General features: G+C 35.5%; 1 protein-coding gene across 2 annotated transcripts; it reads right to left on the bottom strand.

Moving 5' to 3' along the window:
- Positions 1–2346: 2346 nt before the first annotated feature.
- LOC148307011 (fanconi-associated nuclease 1-like) lies at positions 2347–17928 on the bottom strand. Of its 2 annotated transcripts, none has more exons than XM_088264081.1 (10): positions 16970–17928; positions 14277–14529; positions 13721–13948; positions 10696–10839; positions 9164–9392; positions 8179–8375; positions 7135–7256; positions 5888–6139; positions 4714–4883; positions 2347–4188 (listed from the first exon to the last, which is right to left on the bottom strand). In XM_088264081.1, the coding sequence occupies exons 1-10, from the start codon at positions 17643–17645 to the stop codon at positions 3343–3345; spliced, it is 3117 nt and encodes a 1038-aa protein (XP_088120207.1). In that variant the 5' UTR covers positions 17646–17928; the 3' UTR covers positions 2347–3342. The 2 variants fall into 2 exon arrangements, with proteins under 2 accessions (XP_088120207.1, XP_088120208.1); XM_088264082.1 differs by having other exon boundaries at positions 3198–4188; positions 14277–14526; positions 16970–17910.
- Positions 17929–17951: the final 23 nt, after the last annotated feature.

Raw genomic sequence — 17951 nt, 5'->3', positions numbered from 1 at the left:
GTAATCTGCTACCTAGGTGCTAGGCGACAGTCTGTTGACGTTATTTGAGATGCCTAGTCCGGATTGGCTAGTGTGTCGCTTGTAAAGGCATCGCCAGAAATCTAGAGTTTTTATGCGATCTCAATCTTCAGTTTAGTTTGAGTCATTTCACGTATTGGACTATTTTTCATACAGCTCGCACTGTTTTGTTTACTGTTTGGTATTTTATTATTTGAATATATTAGCATTGTATAGGGAATGATACCTCGGAGGGGAAGACTATTTTTTAGAGTTTACAATGCTTCTAAAATTGTGAAATACGGAATACTTAAAAATTATCATTATAATTTATATTTGATGATTAAACGTCATGTATGATTTCTTTGAAAATTTCAATCGAAAATATTATTTGGTTTAGAAATTGTGTCAATTTTAAGAAAGCGATATATTTTTGCGCTAATCGCGAAAAACGTCCGCTATAGGCTAGAGTCTGTAGTTCGAAGCGCCCGACTGCAATGTGTTAAGAAATATAAACAAAAAAGCAACTATTACTTCTGTCACATCTCTACTTAATCTATATTGGTAAAGGTTTAAAACTAAGTAAGAAAAATAAATTTAAAGCAAAGAAAGTTACATAAACATATAGAATTTTAATATTATTATACAAAATTAAAAACTTAATTTAATTGAGCATTTTAAACATAGGTTTTTCTTAAAATGTAGGTACATCTAATGACTATTTTCATTTCAATACCAAGTACAGGTCGTGCTTTAGATATATATTTGCCAAATTCAATTGGACCATTTGACTAACCAATTTTAAAAAAAGGATGATAAATACAAAAAAGTTCTAAACGAATAAATAATACTGTTTTGTTTTTACCTGCAGACGATAAAAAGAAACTTTCCTTTTGAATCACTTAAGGTCCTTGTGAATTTGTCTCAATAGAATGCAATTTATGAAAATCTTACAAAGTGTCATACTGTTCTCCAATCAGTTGTCAATACTGCAGTACGATGGATAACCAGAACACAAACATATTCACACATCGCTCACTCCTTTCAAGAACGTCATAAGTCAAAAAACTCGATTTTTCAGGAGAACGTTTTTAAAGTTGAAAAATATAATACAATGTATTAAAAATAAATATCAAGCCACTTATTGAACTTTTTATTGTGCAACAGATCTTTTTAGGTAAAACCTGAAGGTTTTTTTTCCATTTGAAAAATATTTAGTATATTTAAAAAAATAATTAAAGTATACCTTTTCTGCCCTGTAGCGGGTAAATATTAAGTTTTTTTTTTGGGGTCAAGGGATCTTGCATCCCTTATGTCACTGCGACCATATTAGGTCTATTGGGACCTCCCTCTGTATTACAGCTCACTGCCAAGACCTACATGAGTCATGTAACTCACGACCTGTCTTGGTGGTAGGAGCTTCACCTTCTCGGAGTCCAGTAGAGGTCCTCCAAGGATGTGAGCGAGTGCGTCACAATTGTAGAGAATGTGGATTGGCGTTTCGTTATCCAAAATATTAAGTTTGCTGGGATATAGTACATTTTCTGGGCATTCCGAAAACGTGCACAACTGAAAATTGTCAATTTTTGATTTATGACGTTCTTGAAAGGAGTGAGCGACATCTCAGAACACCTAAGAGAAATTTACTGGTTGAAGTGTCCAGAAAAAGTCACGATCAAGCTTTGCTGGACTGTGTATAGGGCAATTTACGGAATAGCACCGGCGTATATGTCACCTCCCTTATCTTAAAACAATTAACGGAAGACAGGCAACTTTTCGATCAGGAAGCACATCAGCTATCGGAGCCAAAATATCTCAATGCAAATTTTAGTGATAAGGCATGGAACAACTTACCCCCAGATTCTGCAGAGATTCGATTTTAAACTCAAGACCCATCTTTTCCGGATCTCCTATTCATAGTTAGCAGATTAAATCGATTTTTTTATTTTTACTATTATCTATAGACATTGATTGCGTATCTATTACGTATGTAAAAACGTTAAATTCATCAATTGTAAAGCACCCTTGAGATATTACATTTGGCATGTTAGTAAGCATAGGAAGCTGCGAGATTCTTTTAAAAAAATATGTCAACAGCTTTTTTTATTGCATGCATTTTATAGAAAAATCAACATTCAAGAGACCAACAAGTTCAAAAACGACGCGGAGAAAACGTTTAGGAAAAAAAAACTAGATAAAACAGTCTAAAAAATGGCACATGATTCAACATAGTACATATGTATATATGTAATTAAAAGCCTTGGAGTGAAAAATATACCAAGAAAATTATTCTATGATTACAAATTTATATGAATTTTTGATTACCAAATGCATAAATAAAAAAGTTAATTTTTATTTTTTTTACAAACATGCTATTGTGTCTTAAAGTTCTAAATATATCTTGTTTTTCTGTTATACACATGGTTAATAACATCAGTGATTTATTTAAAAAAATAAATATTAATAGACTATCACACAAGAAACAAAAATTGAGTGTAATATCCGCTTCCGTAGTGTAAGCGCGTTTGGCTACCGTGCTGAAGGTCCCGGGTTCGATTCCCAGGGGGGGCAAATAAATCTGAGATATTTTCAATCTCATATTTATTTAATAGTGGTTATTCATCCTGGACTGTTACATGAACCGCAGGATTGATCAACCTGCAATTTCACTACTCAATGTCAGGATATAACGCACTAACTAACAAACCATCATGCCCCTTACTGCAGGGGTAGGCAGAGAAAATAAAATGCCATACCAATCTCTCTTTACAAAAAATCTTCGCCTCTTCCAAATTCATGCATCTCCTCATACATACCCGCCGATCATTCCGACTCCTGACCTGACCACTTTCAAGTATTCAAAATACTTGAAAGAGGTCAGCATTTTAAGTAATGCGGTAGTGAATGTGTTGATAAATTTATTTACATAGGTATTGGTACAGTTCTGCTTCTAAAAGCATCGATGCCAGCATTTTAGTTGTCCTACTACTATTACTACCATCACGCCGTTTCCCGAAGGGGTAGGCAGAAAGGATGGAACGCCACACTCCTCTGTCCTGACATACACTCCCGCCACCTTCACATCCATACATCTAGTCATACATGCCCTCCGATTACGCAGACTTGTGACACTGCCAGATTTTAGGTTCTGATTGATCTGATCGTGCCAAGTCTTTTTCGGTCGTCCTCGTTCTGTTTTCCCTCTCACATTCGTCACATATAATTTCTTAGCCATTCTCTCGTTATCCATTCGCTCCACATGTCCATACCACCGTAAAGGACTCTTCCTAATCTTTTCAATTATTCCTTGTTCAGCCTTACATTTCTTTCTTATATCTTCGTTTTTTAGTTGTCAATATCCGTCAATCTTCTGCGCAGCAGAGAAAGAGACGCTTTTCTCCGCTTATAAGTGCTATTAGGAGAGCTACTCGTAGAGTTGGGAGAGAATTGTGATTTGGTTGGAGAATGGAATGATTTGGTTGGAGAATTGAATGATTTTGTTGGAGAATTGAATGATTTGGTTGGAGAGCCCAATGATTTGATTGGAGACGGCAAGTATCCTACGCCTCCCTGACTCAATTTACTAGGAGATGCGAAATAAGTACCATCTTCCGAAGTAGGCATTTCGCAATCAGGAGACTCAAATTTTCTTTTAGCAATATTGGAATTCTGGACCGAAGGCGTCGCGTTAATCATGTCGTCAGTCGAGGCAGCCGGTTCAATTGCATTTTGCGTTTCCTCCATTATAAAACAATCAGAATCATCGGAGAATATGGTATTAATATCATCGGTTTTATTACATTCGTCTTTAGGGATATTGATATTTGATAGTGACAACTTCTTATTGATTTTCTTCGACATTTTCTTTACAGAAGACAAACTTTCTTGATCTGTTGGCAATTTTTTGGTTATAACATTATTGCGGATTATTTTATCTTCAGTTACATTTTTGAGAGTTTCACAGGCGATTTTTTTGGAGGGAGATGGTGTAGTGATATTTTGTCCCGTCGAAGTCGGTGTTAGTGCTTTAACATTTTTAACGATCACAGCTGGCCTTCGAAGCGAGGCGTTATTATTTTTGCTAACATAACAGACTTCTGTATCTATTTTCGATTCCATTAAATATTGTATCCACTGAATTTGCTTGTGTGACAGAGTGTCTCCTTCCCCCTTCACTTCGACAAACTTTATCTGGAAATAAAATAATGATAAGTTATTATCACACAAGTTTATTAAATAAATATTCTGTCTCTTGGGACAATCACTATACCAGCATAGCACTATTCACGAACTTACAACTAATTCATTAATTCAAACCCTTATCCGCACCCCAATGGTGCATAGGGCACTGCATTATATAAACGCAGTGTTATCTTGATCGTTAACACAAGAAGGAAAGGTGATCAGCCCTCCGCTTCAGGTACCAGTCCAGGGTGATATTGAATAAATATTAGAGTGAAAAAATCACTTATATTTATTTGACCCCCCCTGGGAATCGAACCAGGGACCTCCAGAACGATAGCAGATCGTGCTGACCATTACACTACGGTGGCGGACAACTAAACAAAATATTAATCACATGCGTTTTTGGGCGACCCGATGACCAAAATGCACTAAGGATCGAAGAACAACATGCACTAAAGGCCGAGAAAAATTAAGTAAAATAAGTGAGAAATACAGAATGGCGATTCTGACAGTCGCATAAACAATATTTACCTTTTTGGTCTGACTGTTCCACAAGGTCAGATCCGGGAAGCCGGAGTGCGAGTAGTGATAGTCCTGCGCCAACCTTTTGCAGATGCAGTACAGGCCTTCTGGACCCAGGCATTCCGCTACGATGCACATCGTATCCCATTCTATACTGTCACTAAGAAGAGAGAATTCACCTGAAATACCATACTAAAATTAGCATCAGTCTCAATTAACACCGGCTAACATTTTGTAAATGGTTTGTTGTCGGTTAACGGTTTGTATCGAAAAACTCACATTTACAAACTCATAAGGAACTCTCACAAAAGGTGGTATCATATGTATATGATAAAAATAGTGAAGGATATTGGTACCATAACCCAAACTAAGACACAAAATGCCAAACCCTCTTCTAGTGGAATGGAAGACTCGTTGACGACAGTCAAAAGTCCAGCTTCTCCTCAAGAATTTTATGTGGTTTTCTTCCAGCAATGAGCAAATGCTGAGAAGTTCCTGATTGACCCACACTAGATTATCCCCCCTGTTCCCAACACAGATAATAACCAAAAAAAACATATTCTTACCTAGAAAAAACGATAAAGAAAAATAATAGAGGGGACGATCGAGGGAATAAACGCCAGAGGACGCCCACGCCGCCAATACCTAAGCGACTTATACAAAGACATGGGCTGCTTGACGTATGAGGAGCTGAAGAGGACTTCCGAAAATAGGCGAGAATGGCGAAAGAGATGTCATCTGTTGCTACAGACCAATCCGCAGGATTGAGACCAGAGAGAGAGAGAAGATACAAAAATCAATTATTTTTAATTTAAGTTTTACTTAGTATATACATACAACCACTATTTCAGAAAATAGTGGTATTTACATACTAAGTAAAACTTAAATTAAAAATGCATAGATTTTACGTGACTGCCGAATCAATTAATGAAAAAATCCACTAATTGATCCACCTTGTACATAATAAGCAAGGGTAAATAATAAATGCAACTTTTAACTAGTACAAACTAAAAATTTTAGTTATAAAAATGTGATTTTATACTGGTTAACTGTTTGTGCTGGTTTAGTTATAAAATTCGACATGTTAATTAGACTGATGACCGAGTTTACATTAAATTGATTTGATGCGGTGCCCATTGCACCATCGGGTGTGGATTAAAGCCAAAATAATTTGATCACATACCAGGCTTTCTCGCGTCCTGCGTAGTTTTCATTTTTGTGATGACATTGTCCATACTAGAGCTCCTTATGTACTGTAGCCGTTCGTCTAAAAGCGTCTTTCTATTTTCGTAGAAATATTTGGTATTCATATCCAGAGGTGAGTCCTGATACGGAGAGAGGAACAGCCCTTTCCCTTTTTCCACGGGATTGTAAATACAGTCCCAGAACAGCAAACCAAACAGGTTTACAATTATACGCCCTTCCCAGTGGTCTCCTATAACAAAATAAGTAATACTATTAATTATCCGGAACATTGGTCTGTATGTTCCCGATAGTTACCTAAGACAGCGTCGACATAGATTGTTTCACATTCCTATACACAGGACCAACCTACCGATGGTTATGCCTGTAGGAAGAGCTACTTCTACGTTTAACAATATCTCATTGGATATTGATCTGTTCCATGTGTCTGAAGGAGTTTTCTGAAGCGGGATTCTTCTACACTTTTAGCAATACGGCTGTCCAAACTTAAAACAAAGTAAGGGACATTTTTTTTGTAGTACGTTTTTTTTGTATTTTTGGACTAAGTAGAATTTACTTAGTCCAAAAATAAAAATAAAACGTACTACAAAAAAATGTCCCTTACTGTGTTTTGAGTTTGGACAGCCGAATAGTTCTTGCATATACTTTATTTTAATGTATACGATTTAAATTTTTTATAGTTTGTAATGTATATATTATTTGAAATAAATAAATAAATTGAAATTTAATTGAATACTACTACTAATACCATCACGCCGTTTCGCCGCAGGGGTAAGCAGAGATTACACTACGGAGGCGGACTTAAACGGCGGAGTCCAAACTTAAAACACAACAAGGGACATTTTTTTGTAGTACGTTTTTTTTGCATTTTTGGAATAAGTAGAATCTACTTAGTCCAAAAATGCAATAAAAACGTACTACAAAAAAAATGTCCCTTACTGTGTTTTGAGTTTGGACAGCCGAGATGAAAGTACAAGTGCCGTTTTATAAATAAATGTCACCGGGCTTTAGCTATAAGGGCGGGCTACCATGTACGCCCATACTCCTTGAGGAAAGTTAAATTTGGACGACCATGTACGGCTATACTCCCGGACAGGTTAAAAGTAGAAGAGACATTATAGGCTTTTAATGCTAAGCCGTCCAGAGCTCTAATCGGGACTCTTTTCTGGGCATACATCTAAATAAAAGGGTCTCAAAAAGACGATATATATTGTAAAGCCAACTTACCAAAATCGTATTCAAAATTAAGTAAATAATGTAGGAGAGCATAGTCCTCTACTGAGTAATATGTCCTCTCTCCTGTAACGTGGTCATCGGAGTAGTAGCGGCATTTCTTACCGGGACCGTTACTGGAATAAAGATAATATTTCTAAAGGCAATCCAAGTTGACTTAGTAGTTCTCATGTTTACAACATGCCATGGGATGGGCAGAGAGGATTACAATCATTATAATGCCATATCTTCTTTGATCTGTACCATTCATTCATCATTTATTCACTCTACATGCCCAAATTATGTTAACGCTCAATCTATCATATGGTGACTTAATGATGCATATTATAAAGTTTTCAACGTTCCATAAACTGGAAAAATACACTAAGTAGTTGGAAATATCATATTTATGTGGTTTTAAAAGGAAATTCAACTTTGAATTTAATAGTGGGTATTTTTTTCAGGTTAAAAGTTTTAAATAACAGGGATTATCAAAGCGTTTTTTGCCAGTATGTATGTATAATGTTTTGCCACACATATGCATTTCAATTCGGTTGGCTTACGACACGTTGAAATGGTTTGGGCATGTGAATCGAATGTGTAAAGAAAGTTATGATGCGAATGTAAATATTTTATAATTAAAAATCCATTTTATATATTATTTTTAGCATCTCATCAAAGATGAAGAAGAATATGGAGGTCTGGGCATTTACGGGGCTGACGACAGTAATGACGACCGTAATGACGACTGGGGCTGTAATTGGAGATAATCCAGATTTTGTGAACAAGTATTTGGACACACTCAAAATGTTGTAAATCCATTTTATAATCAAAATACAACTTGTTTTCAAATCACTATAAATATTTTATTATAACTTAATTATAATGTCTACCAGTTTCAAAGCTACCCGCTTTTTAATCAAGTTTTTAGTATTAATCAAAGAAGGGTAACAGACCCTGAAGAGAACAACAGGTTGTTGCCGAAACTAGTTGGTTTTTAATAAAAATGTGAGTGGATAAAAAAACAAAGTCATTTTATTTCTCCAAAGTAATCCTCACTTCTGCACGGGCCTAGCTTCCACCTGGATGGAGGGGATGGGGGGCTGGTGCAGTGCGGAGGCCTCCCGCAGCAAGGCGGCCACCTGCGGGTCGAGCCCCGAGCTGCGGGCTATCCGCTGGGCGCGCGCCTTCAGGGGGGCCTTCTCCTCCTCGGACATGCCGGGCTCCTGCAGCGCCAGGATCAGGATTTCCGCGGCCTGGGAACATGAAACGTTTCTTTGAATGTAAACAATCTATGAATATGAACATCTGTGAATATGAATACCTATGAATATAAATATCAATACTTTCAAACGACAAACTAGGCCAGAGCCTGCCCTTCCCCGATACCCTTAGCGTCCCAAGTCTTGCACTAGCCTCATCAGGTTTACCTGAACTTTAGGTTTAGGAAATGCTTGGCAGGGTCGGTTTCGTAGCTTAGGTTGTTTGGTATTTCTCATTTGGATTTTGGGTTTAGGGATGAGTATAGAGAGCGGGAGGTTGCCCTGTCGGTGCGGGTGGTTTCCTGCTGGGGCTGGGGTCCCCTAGTAGGGTTACCAACTTTCCTACCGCTGTCACCCTGGGTATTAGAATATAGTGGCGAATTTTAAATACTAGTTTGTATTAAATTACATGTCCCGCTGACAGTGATTTGAGGGACTTTGAAAGCATTAGAAATCTTTTTATTAAAAATGATTTATATTGACCGTGAAAAACTTTGCATGATTGATTTAATACCGATATATGATTCAAAAAGAGAAAAGAAAAGACTTTTGTTGAATGGATGGGTCTGAATGGACTCCCAAGAGTTTCTATACTAGACCTGGGAATGTGGCGGGAGCTTTCAGCAACCTAATTCCGAACTGTACAATGGTTTTTTGGCGTCTCTCGCGCTATACCAAAAGTAAGCAAATAGAATGCTTACAGTATGTAAAATACGCTTTTGAGCATTTCCCGCAAACAATGTGTTAAGCGGGGTATTACTGTACAAACACAATGCCGTTACCTGTCTCTTGTCTTTGAGGCGCATGTCGAGGATGAGCACCTGCTCCGAGTACCAGAGCGCGCGCTTGTGCTGGCGGAAGTGCGTCTGGTCCAGCAGCGCCATGAGCAGGCGCAGGGCCTCCTCGTCCAGGGGCCCGCAGCGCCCCGCCTTGAAGCAGGCCAGCCCCAGCTCCAGCGCCTTGATGTACTGGTGCTGCGGAGTGAAGCGGCACAGCCACGGAGAGGGGCGCCTGACGGACATATTCCATCAATTTATATATTAAATGACATCATGAGTTGGAGCAGGCAAAGAAGAAGATATTGGGGGGATCATGTCGAAAGGATGGACCATACAAGAATCCCTAAACTCATTATGCAAGGGATTCCTGAAGCACGCTGACCACCGGGACGTCCATTGAAGAGATGTAGGGAAAGTCAGACCTTCTCATTACAAGAACAAGACCGTAGTCCTGATTTAACAGATCAACATAGATATTAATAAATTGAGAGAGAAAGAAGAAGATATATTAAACATTAAAATCAAACACTGATTTTAGGGTCTACTAAATTGTATTTTATATTAAAAATACATAAAAATAAAATTTGTGACAAATGTTTCGCATTGTTGAAATTAAATGGATATGGGCTATTGAGCTATCCTTACATAGCTATACAATTCTAGGTATAAGTAATAGTCTTATCCGGTATAACATGTGCAGTAATGAGGCGAAACAAGAGTCACAAATTTAAATTGTTTGTATTTTTAATAAACAAATTCAATTTAGTAGAATAGATATTAAAAATATAAATTAAAATGGAGTTATCCAAATTAAAGGCCAAATCGATCAATATTTTTCATAAATTTTTCTCGTACTAATCATTAAAAAATTACACAGAATCCAAAGCCGGGTACCAAAAGACACCAGTTCATATTTGTATTAAAATTATATATCGTAGCTTGTAACTCGCCACCATGTAAGTCATAGATTCCATATCCTACCCAGCGTATGGCCACGCGGTGACTGGCGGGGACCATCCGATAAGCGAGAGGCCGGAAAGCGGAGTAAATATAATTGTCTAACACACACATGATGTGACATGAGAATTATATAATATATGCATGAATTCCAAAAATTTTATTAGTTTGGTTGTCAGTCATGGGGAGGATGGTGAATGTTACACGTATATAAAGTCCTTTTCACTTAAACCAGCCTATAATAGGTCGAAAGCCATGTAAATACCCAGACTTCCATATTTTTATTAATCTATATTGAGATGTCAAAAACCGTATGTGAAGCTTAGTCTGCGCTTATAAGCAGGGGCGTGCATTCCATATAAGAAGAAAAGCAGAGCCTATCCTAACTTAACCGCATGACAAAGAAACGCAACCAGTACCTACCCTATCTTACTAAGTAGTACCTAGCTTACCTTACTACCTACCTCTGCTACCTACCCTTATTAATTCTCTGTACACGCCACTGCTCATAACATAATTAAAATGTCCCTGTTGTTTTCGTTTGTAAGAAATTTAATTTAATAATAAAAATAACTTACCAGCTAGAAATTGCTGTATTTTTAGTGCATTCCAGATAGAGCTCGAAGCAACGTCTAGTTTTTACTATGATTAAATCATTATTCTTTATCCGATTGATCGTCAACTTTAAAATTTCCTCAAATAAGCTATTTGCTTGGAAGTATCTGAAATAAAACAAAAATCAATATGGATGACAGTGTTACACACAGAGTTTTTTAGGGTTGGGTAAGGATAAGGCATAGTAGGCACTGGTCGTGTTTCTATATGGAACCCGAGTAATCCATGGTAAGCACTGCTTTTCTACCTATATAGAATGCACGCCTCTGATGGAAAAGTCACAATAAATAATAATGAGACACATTTCAGAAGAAGGTGGGCCACAACAGCAGTGTCAAAACAGAAGGGTAGCTGAAAAAATACAGCGATGCCTCGCATAACAAACGCTGCACACAATGAACTCTCTGTCCGTCCATTACACGACTCACGCAACAAACCTTGCTTCGCACAGCATATAGTATCGTATTTCATGTTGCCACTCCAAGGTTGCACGCAGTAATGCAATATAAGCAGGTTGTGCACCTTTATTGCGTAATAATCAAAGTTCTTTTGATCAAAAGAAGTTTAGGTATCAGTGAGTGATGATGATGAAGATCATGAGTGATTGATATATCGTTTATTGTGATTAAATAATTATGAGCTGTTCAACGTATGAGGAGCTGAAGAATGTTTCGCATAATAGACCGGAATGGCGAAAGAGTTGTCATTTTTAATTTAAGTTTTACATACTTGGTAAATACCACTATTTCTTAAAAGCTACTGCGACACGTGTTTTGATGTATTCCGCATCATTTTCAAACACCAAGCCGTTACATGCAAACCATTAGCAAATGTGAAGCTTATTCTAAATTTTACAGTTGGGTCTTTGGGACGTTGGATGTTGAAGAGGGGATAGGAGCTGTTTCTTGTTTTTATTTATTTATTTAGTTTTTATTTTTGTTTCTTATCAGTGGGAACATAGGTAATAGCGGAGTTGTCATTTGTTGCTGCAGACCAATACACAGGATTGAGAGCACAGAGAGAGACGCAAGGCGTGGTCATGGGTGAATCAGAAGGACAGAGGTAGATGATCAATGTCTCAAACTTGACATCGAAGGATCAGGTGGACAAAGAGTTGAAAGAGAAACTAGCTACGGTTTATGCAACATTATGGCCCTACTTAGGCTTCAACTTTTTAAGTTTTATAGCCTTTGCCTACTCATGAGTGGATTTACTCTTCTTGTACCGTAGAAGGGGGCTACTTGAACTTTGATGTGTTACCTGAGCCCAGTATAAAAAAAAATTAATCTGTATTTAGTCTACAATAATGAACGTATAAGTGTCACCTGTCAGGGAAACAATGAATCATGTCGATACATTTATTATTGTAGACCAAATACAGATCTAAATATTTTTTTTGTACTGGGCTCAAGTAACACAATAAGGTTCAAGTAGCACCGTTCTACGGTATATAGTTACTATAATTTTATGTAATTCATGAGCGAAAATTCTAGGCAAAAACACTCGCAAGAGAGGTAGTAGCTTCTGGTAGCTCAGCCTTATATATTCTCTCAGATTCTTTGTTCCTGTCCAGACAATGTGTTATCGCTAGACGTTATTCGATACCCGATTTGACTGACCTAACAGGCAGATATTGCATCAGCCGTGTGAAGTCACGTCGGTTATTCCATTGTTGAGAAATGTATTCCTGGAATTTGCAATTGGTATCTGATGTCAGCATAAATTTCTGCTAGACATAATCACACTGCTGGAAAGGTACCGCAGAAATGAAAATTCTACTAAATTCTATTGTTAATTATTAATTATTTTATAAATGCTGAATTCTGGAGTTGGAAATTTTAAAAATATAAACAAAAGTTCTTTTTCCATTTTTTTAATTTTTGTTTATTTTTAAATTTATAATTTTTAGATTATATAAGTAGCGACAAAATGAATTATCTATAAAGTAGGCCCGTCTGCAATTGCCACTCCATAGTTGTAATCACTAATCCTCTTTGGATCAAAATAACGATGGCAATATTCTGTGTAAAAATTAAATGCCTATAATTTTTGTTTGGAGTGACATCACAATGTCAGAATGCAAAAGTTATATTTGCAAAATATGTATTTTTTGATCCTCAAGTTGATTGACCCCACCAAAGTATGTGTTAGGTTTTGTTTGATGTAGTTCCATGTACATATTAATCAACTAAATTTAACCGACACATATGGTTAAGGAATACAGTATAATTAAAATGTAACTTGGTTTTAAAATCACAATAAATATTTTATTATAACTTAATTATAATATCTACCGGTTTCGAAGCTAACCCCTTCTTTATCAAGCTATCTACTATACAATATTCAAAATATTTTGACGGTTAGGGAAAGAAGCTTGGGTAGATCTCAAATGGCATTATTTTTTTGTGTTGATTGGCAGTCACAGTCAAAAGAGATCAGGGGTGATGAGTGATTGGAAACATATTTAATAATGGACTTTTAGCAAAATCATTTACTTGTGTATTTATTAGTTGTAGATAGTGTTTTAGTATTAATATTGATAAAGAAGCGGTTAGCTTCGAAACCGGTAGACATTTTGATTAAGTTATAATAATGATTAAAGAAAACACTTGTTTTTTACCACTTGAGTTTTATTATGGACTACATGTTTCAGAAGTTAAGCTTCCATCATTCAGGTCTGTATAATAACTAAAAACAACAATACATAATATAGAACAATTTTATATTTTATTTTTTAGTTATTATACAGACCTGAATGATGGAAGTTTAACTTCTGAAACATGTAGTCTATAATAAAACTCAAGTGGTAAAAAACAAGTGTTTTCTTTAATCATTGTAACATGTCTTACCACAAAGTTAATGCCGAAACAATAAATAAAGTTATAATAAAATATTTATAGTGATTTTAAAACAAAGTTACATTTTAATTATAAAATGGAAAATTACAAAGTTAGTGCTTCAATTTTAAATGAAATACAAAATACTTACTGAAGAAAATGCATTCTTTCTGGGAAAATGCATTCCGGTGAATCACACTCCAGTTCCATGGCCGGGTAAAATTGTTTTCCATTCCTTACATTGAGTAACATGAAAGCAAGCCTTTTCTCTCTGATAATCTGGGGATTTATTCCCAAATACATGATCGTGTGCAACATATCAAACGTTACCTTTGCTGTGTCTGTGATTTTAAAATGGCTTCCATACATAACAGTCAATCTGCAACAAATAACAGAATGAAGAATTTAATTACAATAAACAATTTATAATTAAAAAGTAACTTTGTTTTAAAATCACTATAAATATTTTATTAAAACTTAATTATAATATCTACAGGTTTCGAAGCTAACCGCTTCTTTATCAAGACTGATTAATACTAATTAATACAATGATTAATCAATTAATGATTTATTAATACAATTTATATTCTTTATTGGCAAAATTTTAAGTGTGTCCAAATACTTGTTCACAATGGAGATAATTCAGATTTGTGAAAACTGCTCACACTCAAAATGGTGCACATATTATATTATTACAATGTACTTACTTCTTCAGTAGTTTGTCTTTGGCTGTGATGTTTTTGTTAGGAGTATTTTTAGATTGGGTAAACTTTTTGGATATGTCTGTTTTACCAGAGCAAATATCCTTAATGGCATTTATTATTTCATCCTTTTTGGGTTCCTTCTTACGATTGCCCTTACTTTTGGAAGATAAGCTTTCTAAATTGAGACATTTTGAGACTTTATGAAGATTAGAAGAATTTAAAATACTTAACCAATCATCAATATCCATTTGGTCTTCTGAAAAAAAAGTGCATTCATTTAAACATACTCGTTGCCTATGTGGATCATATGGAGTCTACAAACTGCCTTCAGGCTCTTCAGTCAGTTGCCAGTTTCCTTGCATCACATGATTTTATTTTATTTTATTTGGGATTTTTACAGCCAAAACAATATATTATACAACATTAATTAACCAAACTATGGCCAATTAAAAAAATCCTCCGATAATGCTATTCTTATGTTGGTTGGGGTGAGTGAGTGTGTGTGTGTGTGTGTGTGTGTGTTTGTGTGTGTGTGTAGTACCTATTTAAACAGTTGGCTTGTTGAACAAACGGCAATGATCAATCATTCACCTAATTTCCTGCTTATGTCATTTTTTTATGGAATTAGTGCTTTTCCCAAATATATCTACGTCATTAAACATTTTATTATAAGTATCCATAATGCGGTTAATTGTAGTATTTCTGGCAAAATCAGTGTTACATTTAGGTACTTGAAAAAGATGATAAAAATAATGAAGGAAATTGGTGCCATAAACCAAGCTAGGACACAAAATGCTGAACCCTCTTCTAGTGGAACAGAAGGCCTGGCAAATTTGCCAAGAATGAGCAAATGCTGAAAGGTTCTTGATTGGCCGATACTAGAGTCGGGTTGTGGTCCCGTGGTAAGTGTCGCGGACTCTTGAGTCAGAGTTTCTCGGTTCGAACCCACTATACCACAATTTGATACCTATTTGTAATAATGAGCCGCTTAGGCTCACATAAATAGTTAGAAATTGAAGTATTTTTGTAAATAATAAAAAACACAAATACTTCTCTTTTATTTAAAAAAAAAAAAGATTATCCCCCTGTTCCCAACACAGATTAAAATAAAATATGTTTTTAGCAAGAAACAAAAATCCACTAATTATCTATGAACCTTGTACATAATAATTAAAGAAAACACTTGGTTTTTTACCACTTGAGTTTTATTATAGACTACATGTTGAACAATGAAAGTGTTTTGGTTAACAATATAAAACGGACTTTAAATGATAAAGAACTTATTTTTACTAGATCAGATAAAGGAAATAGCATTGTCATTTTAAATCAAACTGATTACATAAACATACAAAATGTTACATATTTTATGTAATCAGTTTGATTTAAAATGACAATGCTATTTCCTTTATCTGATCTAGTAAAAATAAGTTCTTTGTCATTTAAAGTCCGTTTTATATTGTTAACCAAAACACTTTCATTGTTCAACATGTAGTCTATAATAAAACTCAAGTGTTAAAAAACCAAGTGTTTTCTTTAATTATTGTAACATGTCTTACCACAAAGTTAATGCCGAAACAATAAATAAAATAACCTTGTACATTATAAGCAAGGTAAATAATAAATACAACTCCCATCTATAAAAAACAAAAGAAATTCCTTGGCATCCTTTCGGGTAGGGACTGCATCCCGAAGTTCAGACAAGAACTGAAAACAAATTGTCAGCAGTGGACATCCTGGGCGGCGGGAACCCGATGCCTTGTAAAAGAGGCAAGCTTAAATTACAATCTTAGGAGGCATGCTATGTTCATGGTCTAGCCAACTAAATGTAAATTATAAATAAAACACTTGTTTTCACTACTTGAGTATTGTATTTTAACGACTAGTTTCGGAAGCTATAGATGCTTCCGCTTACGGGTTTAAATACAAACTCAGATTATATTCGTAAATGGAAACATCTGTAGCTTCGGAAACTAGTAGTTAAAATATAATACCCAAGTAGTAAAAAACAAGTGTTTTATTTATATTTTAATCGTGTATTACCACAAACTGAATGCCGAAACAATAAATAACATAACTAAAGTAACATTTAAAACATAAAAAAGTAGATATATAAATACATGTAAGAGTCAAAACACTCGCTCGCAAACGTAGTCATATCCTCGGAGGACCACTACTAGACTCTGAGAAGGTGAAGCTCTTACCACCTAGAAAGGTCGTGAGCTACATGACTTATGTAGGTCTTGAGAGTGAGCTATGATACGGAGGGAGGTCACAATATACCTAATGTGGTTGCAGTGACATGAGGGATGCAAGATCTCTTGACCTCATAATAAAAAAGAAAAGAAAATAAAAAAATATCTCTACATCTCACCAATAGATGTCTCTAGTGAAGTTCTAGTGATTTGAGAACAAGGTTTCTAAATTGGTTCATATATATATAGAACTTCCAAGAATTTGATTAGTGTGGTTGTCAATAATGGGTAGAATTGGTGAATGTTACACGTGTGTAAAGTGATCACTTAAACCAGCCTATGACGGTCGTCAGCCCCCTAAATGCCCAGACTTCCATATTCTTCTTCATCTTTGATGAGATGTCAAAAAATAATATGAAAATAACTCCTGTAATTGGAGATAATCCAGATTTTGTGAACAAGTATTTGGACACACTCAAAATAAAGTAAAAAAGTCAGACAAACCATTCAATAAAAATCCTTCGTGTTGCAATGCCCTAATAATATTTTTAACCGCTTCTGATTTATAATTGGCAATGTGAATGTACTTCTGTACAATTTCCGCTCGTTGCCATTTCCACTGCAGCCAGTACAAGTGAGAGAACAAACTCTGCAGCTCCGGATTCAAGTCGGCGAACGACTTGATCAGATTCAATTCTCCTTCAGAAAACAAATAATAAAGAGTAGGTTGGGACAAAAAATTCTTCACCAATTGTAAAAAAAAATCTTTCACATAATCAGATTTGACAATGCCTTGGACGATTAAATTTTCCTCTAATTTGATTTCTTCGTCATCGGGAATTTGTAAAAACTTGTCATCGAGTCCATCGTTCAAAAGTGCGTCGGTGTCGTCCTCGTGGGTCGTAACATTCTTCTTAGATTTGTCGTCACTTTTAGTATTTGTTTTCTTTAATATTTTCTGCTTGCCGTTAGATGCATCATCGTTTATGAGGGCTTTAGAACACTCTTTATTTTCTGGCAAATCATCATCGATAATAAAGCAGTCGCTGTCATAATCCGTATCACTCTCCTGAAAATTTATTTCTTCTGCCATTCCTGATTTTGTAACGTTCTCCTTGTTGTTACTCATAGCATTATACGTTACTTTAAAATATGAAGTGATTTTATTTATCCTCTTCATGGTTTACATTTCGATATGATAATATATCATCCCATTAATTTTGAACATTGTAATGTTTACAATTTACTATTTTTAAATACAGGAATGGCGCGAATTAAATAAACTTTTGATTTAAATCATTAAAATTTTTAAATCAAGGCTCAATATTGCTATATAAGATTATTCGTAAAAATCGTCATGAAAACAAATAACAACAGACTAACTAATGTTATGAGATAATCAAGAGATAACAGAATCGGCGAAAAAATGACGTTTGACGACTGCCACAGACTATTAATTAGGTATATTGAGAAATGCATGCGAGTG

The sequence above is a fragment of the Brachycentrus maculatus genome, unplaced genomic scaffold (genome assembly GCF_059751285.1).
Source record: "Brachycentrus maculatus isolate JH-2025_06_01 unplaced genomic scaffold, ASM5975128v1 h1tg000213l, whole genome shotgun sequence".
Taxonomy (NCBI): Eukaryota; Metazoa; Arthropoda; class Insecta; order Trichoptera; family Brachycentridae; genus Brachycentrus; species Brachycentrus maculatus.
This window is presented reverse-complemented; position numbering and strand designations above follow the sequence as displayed.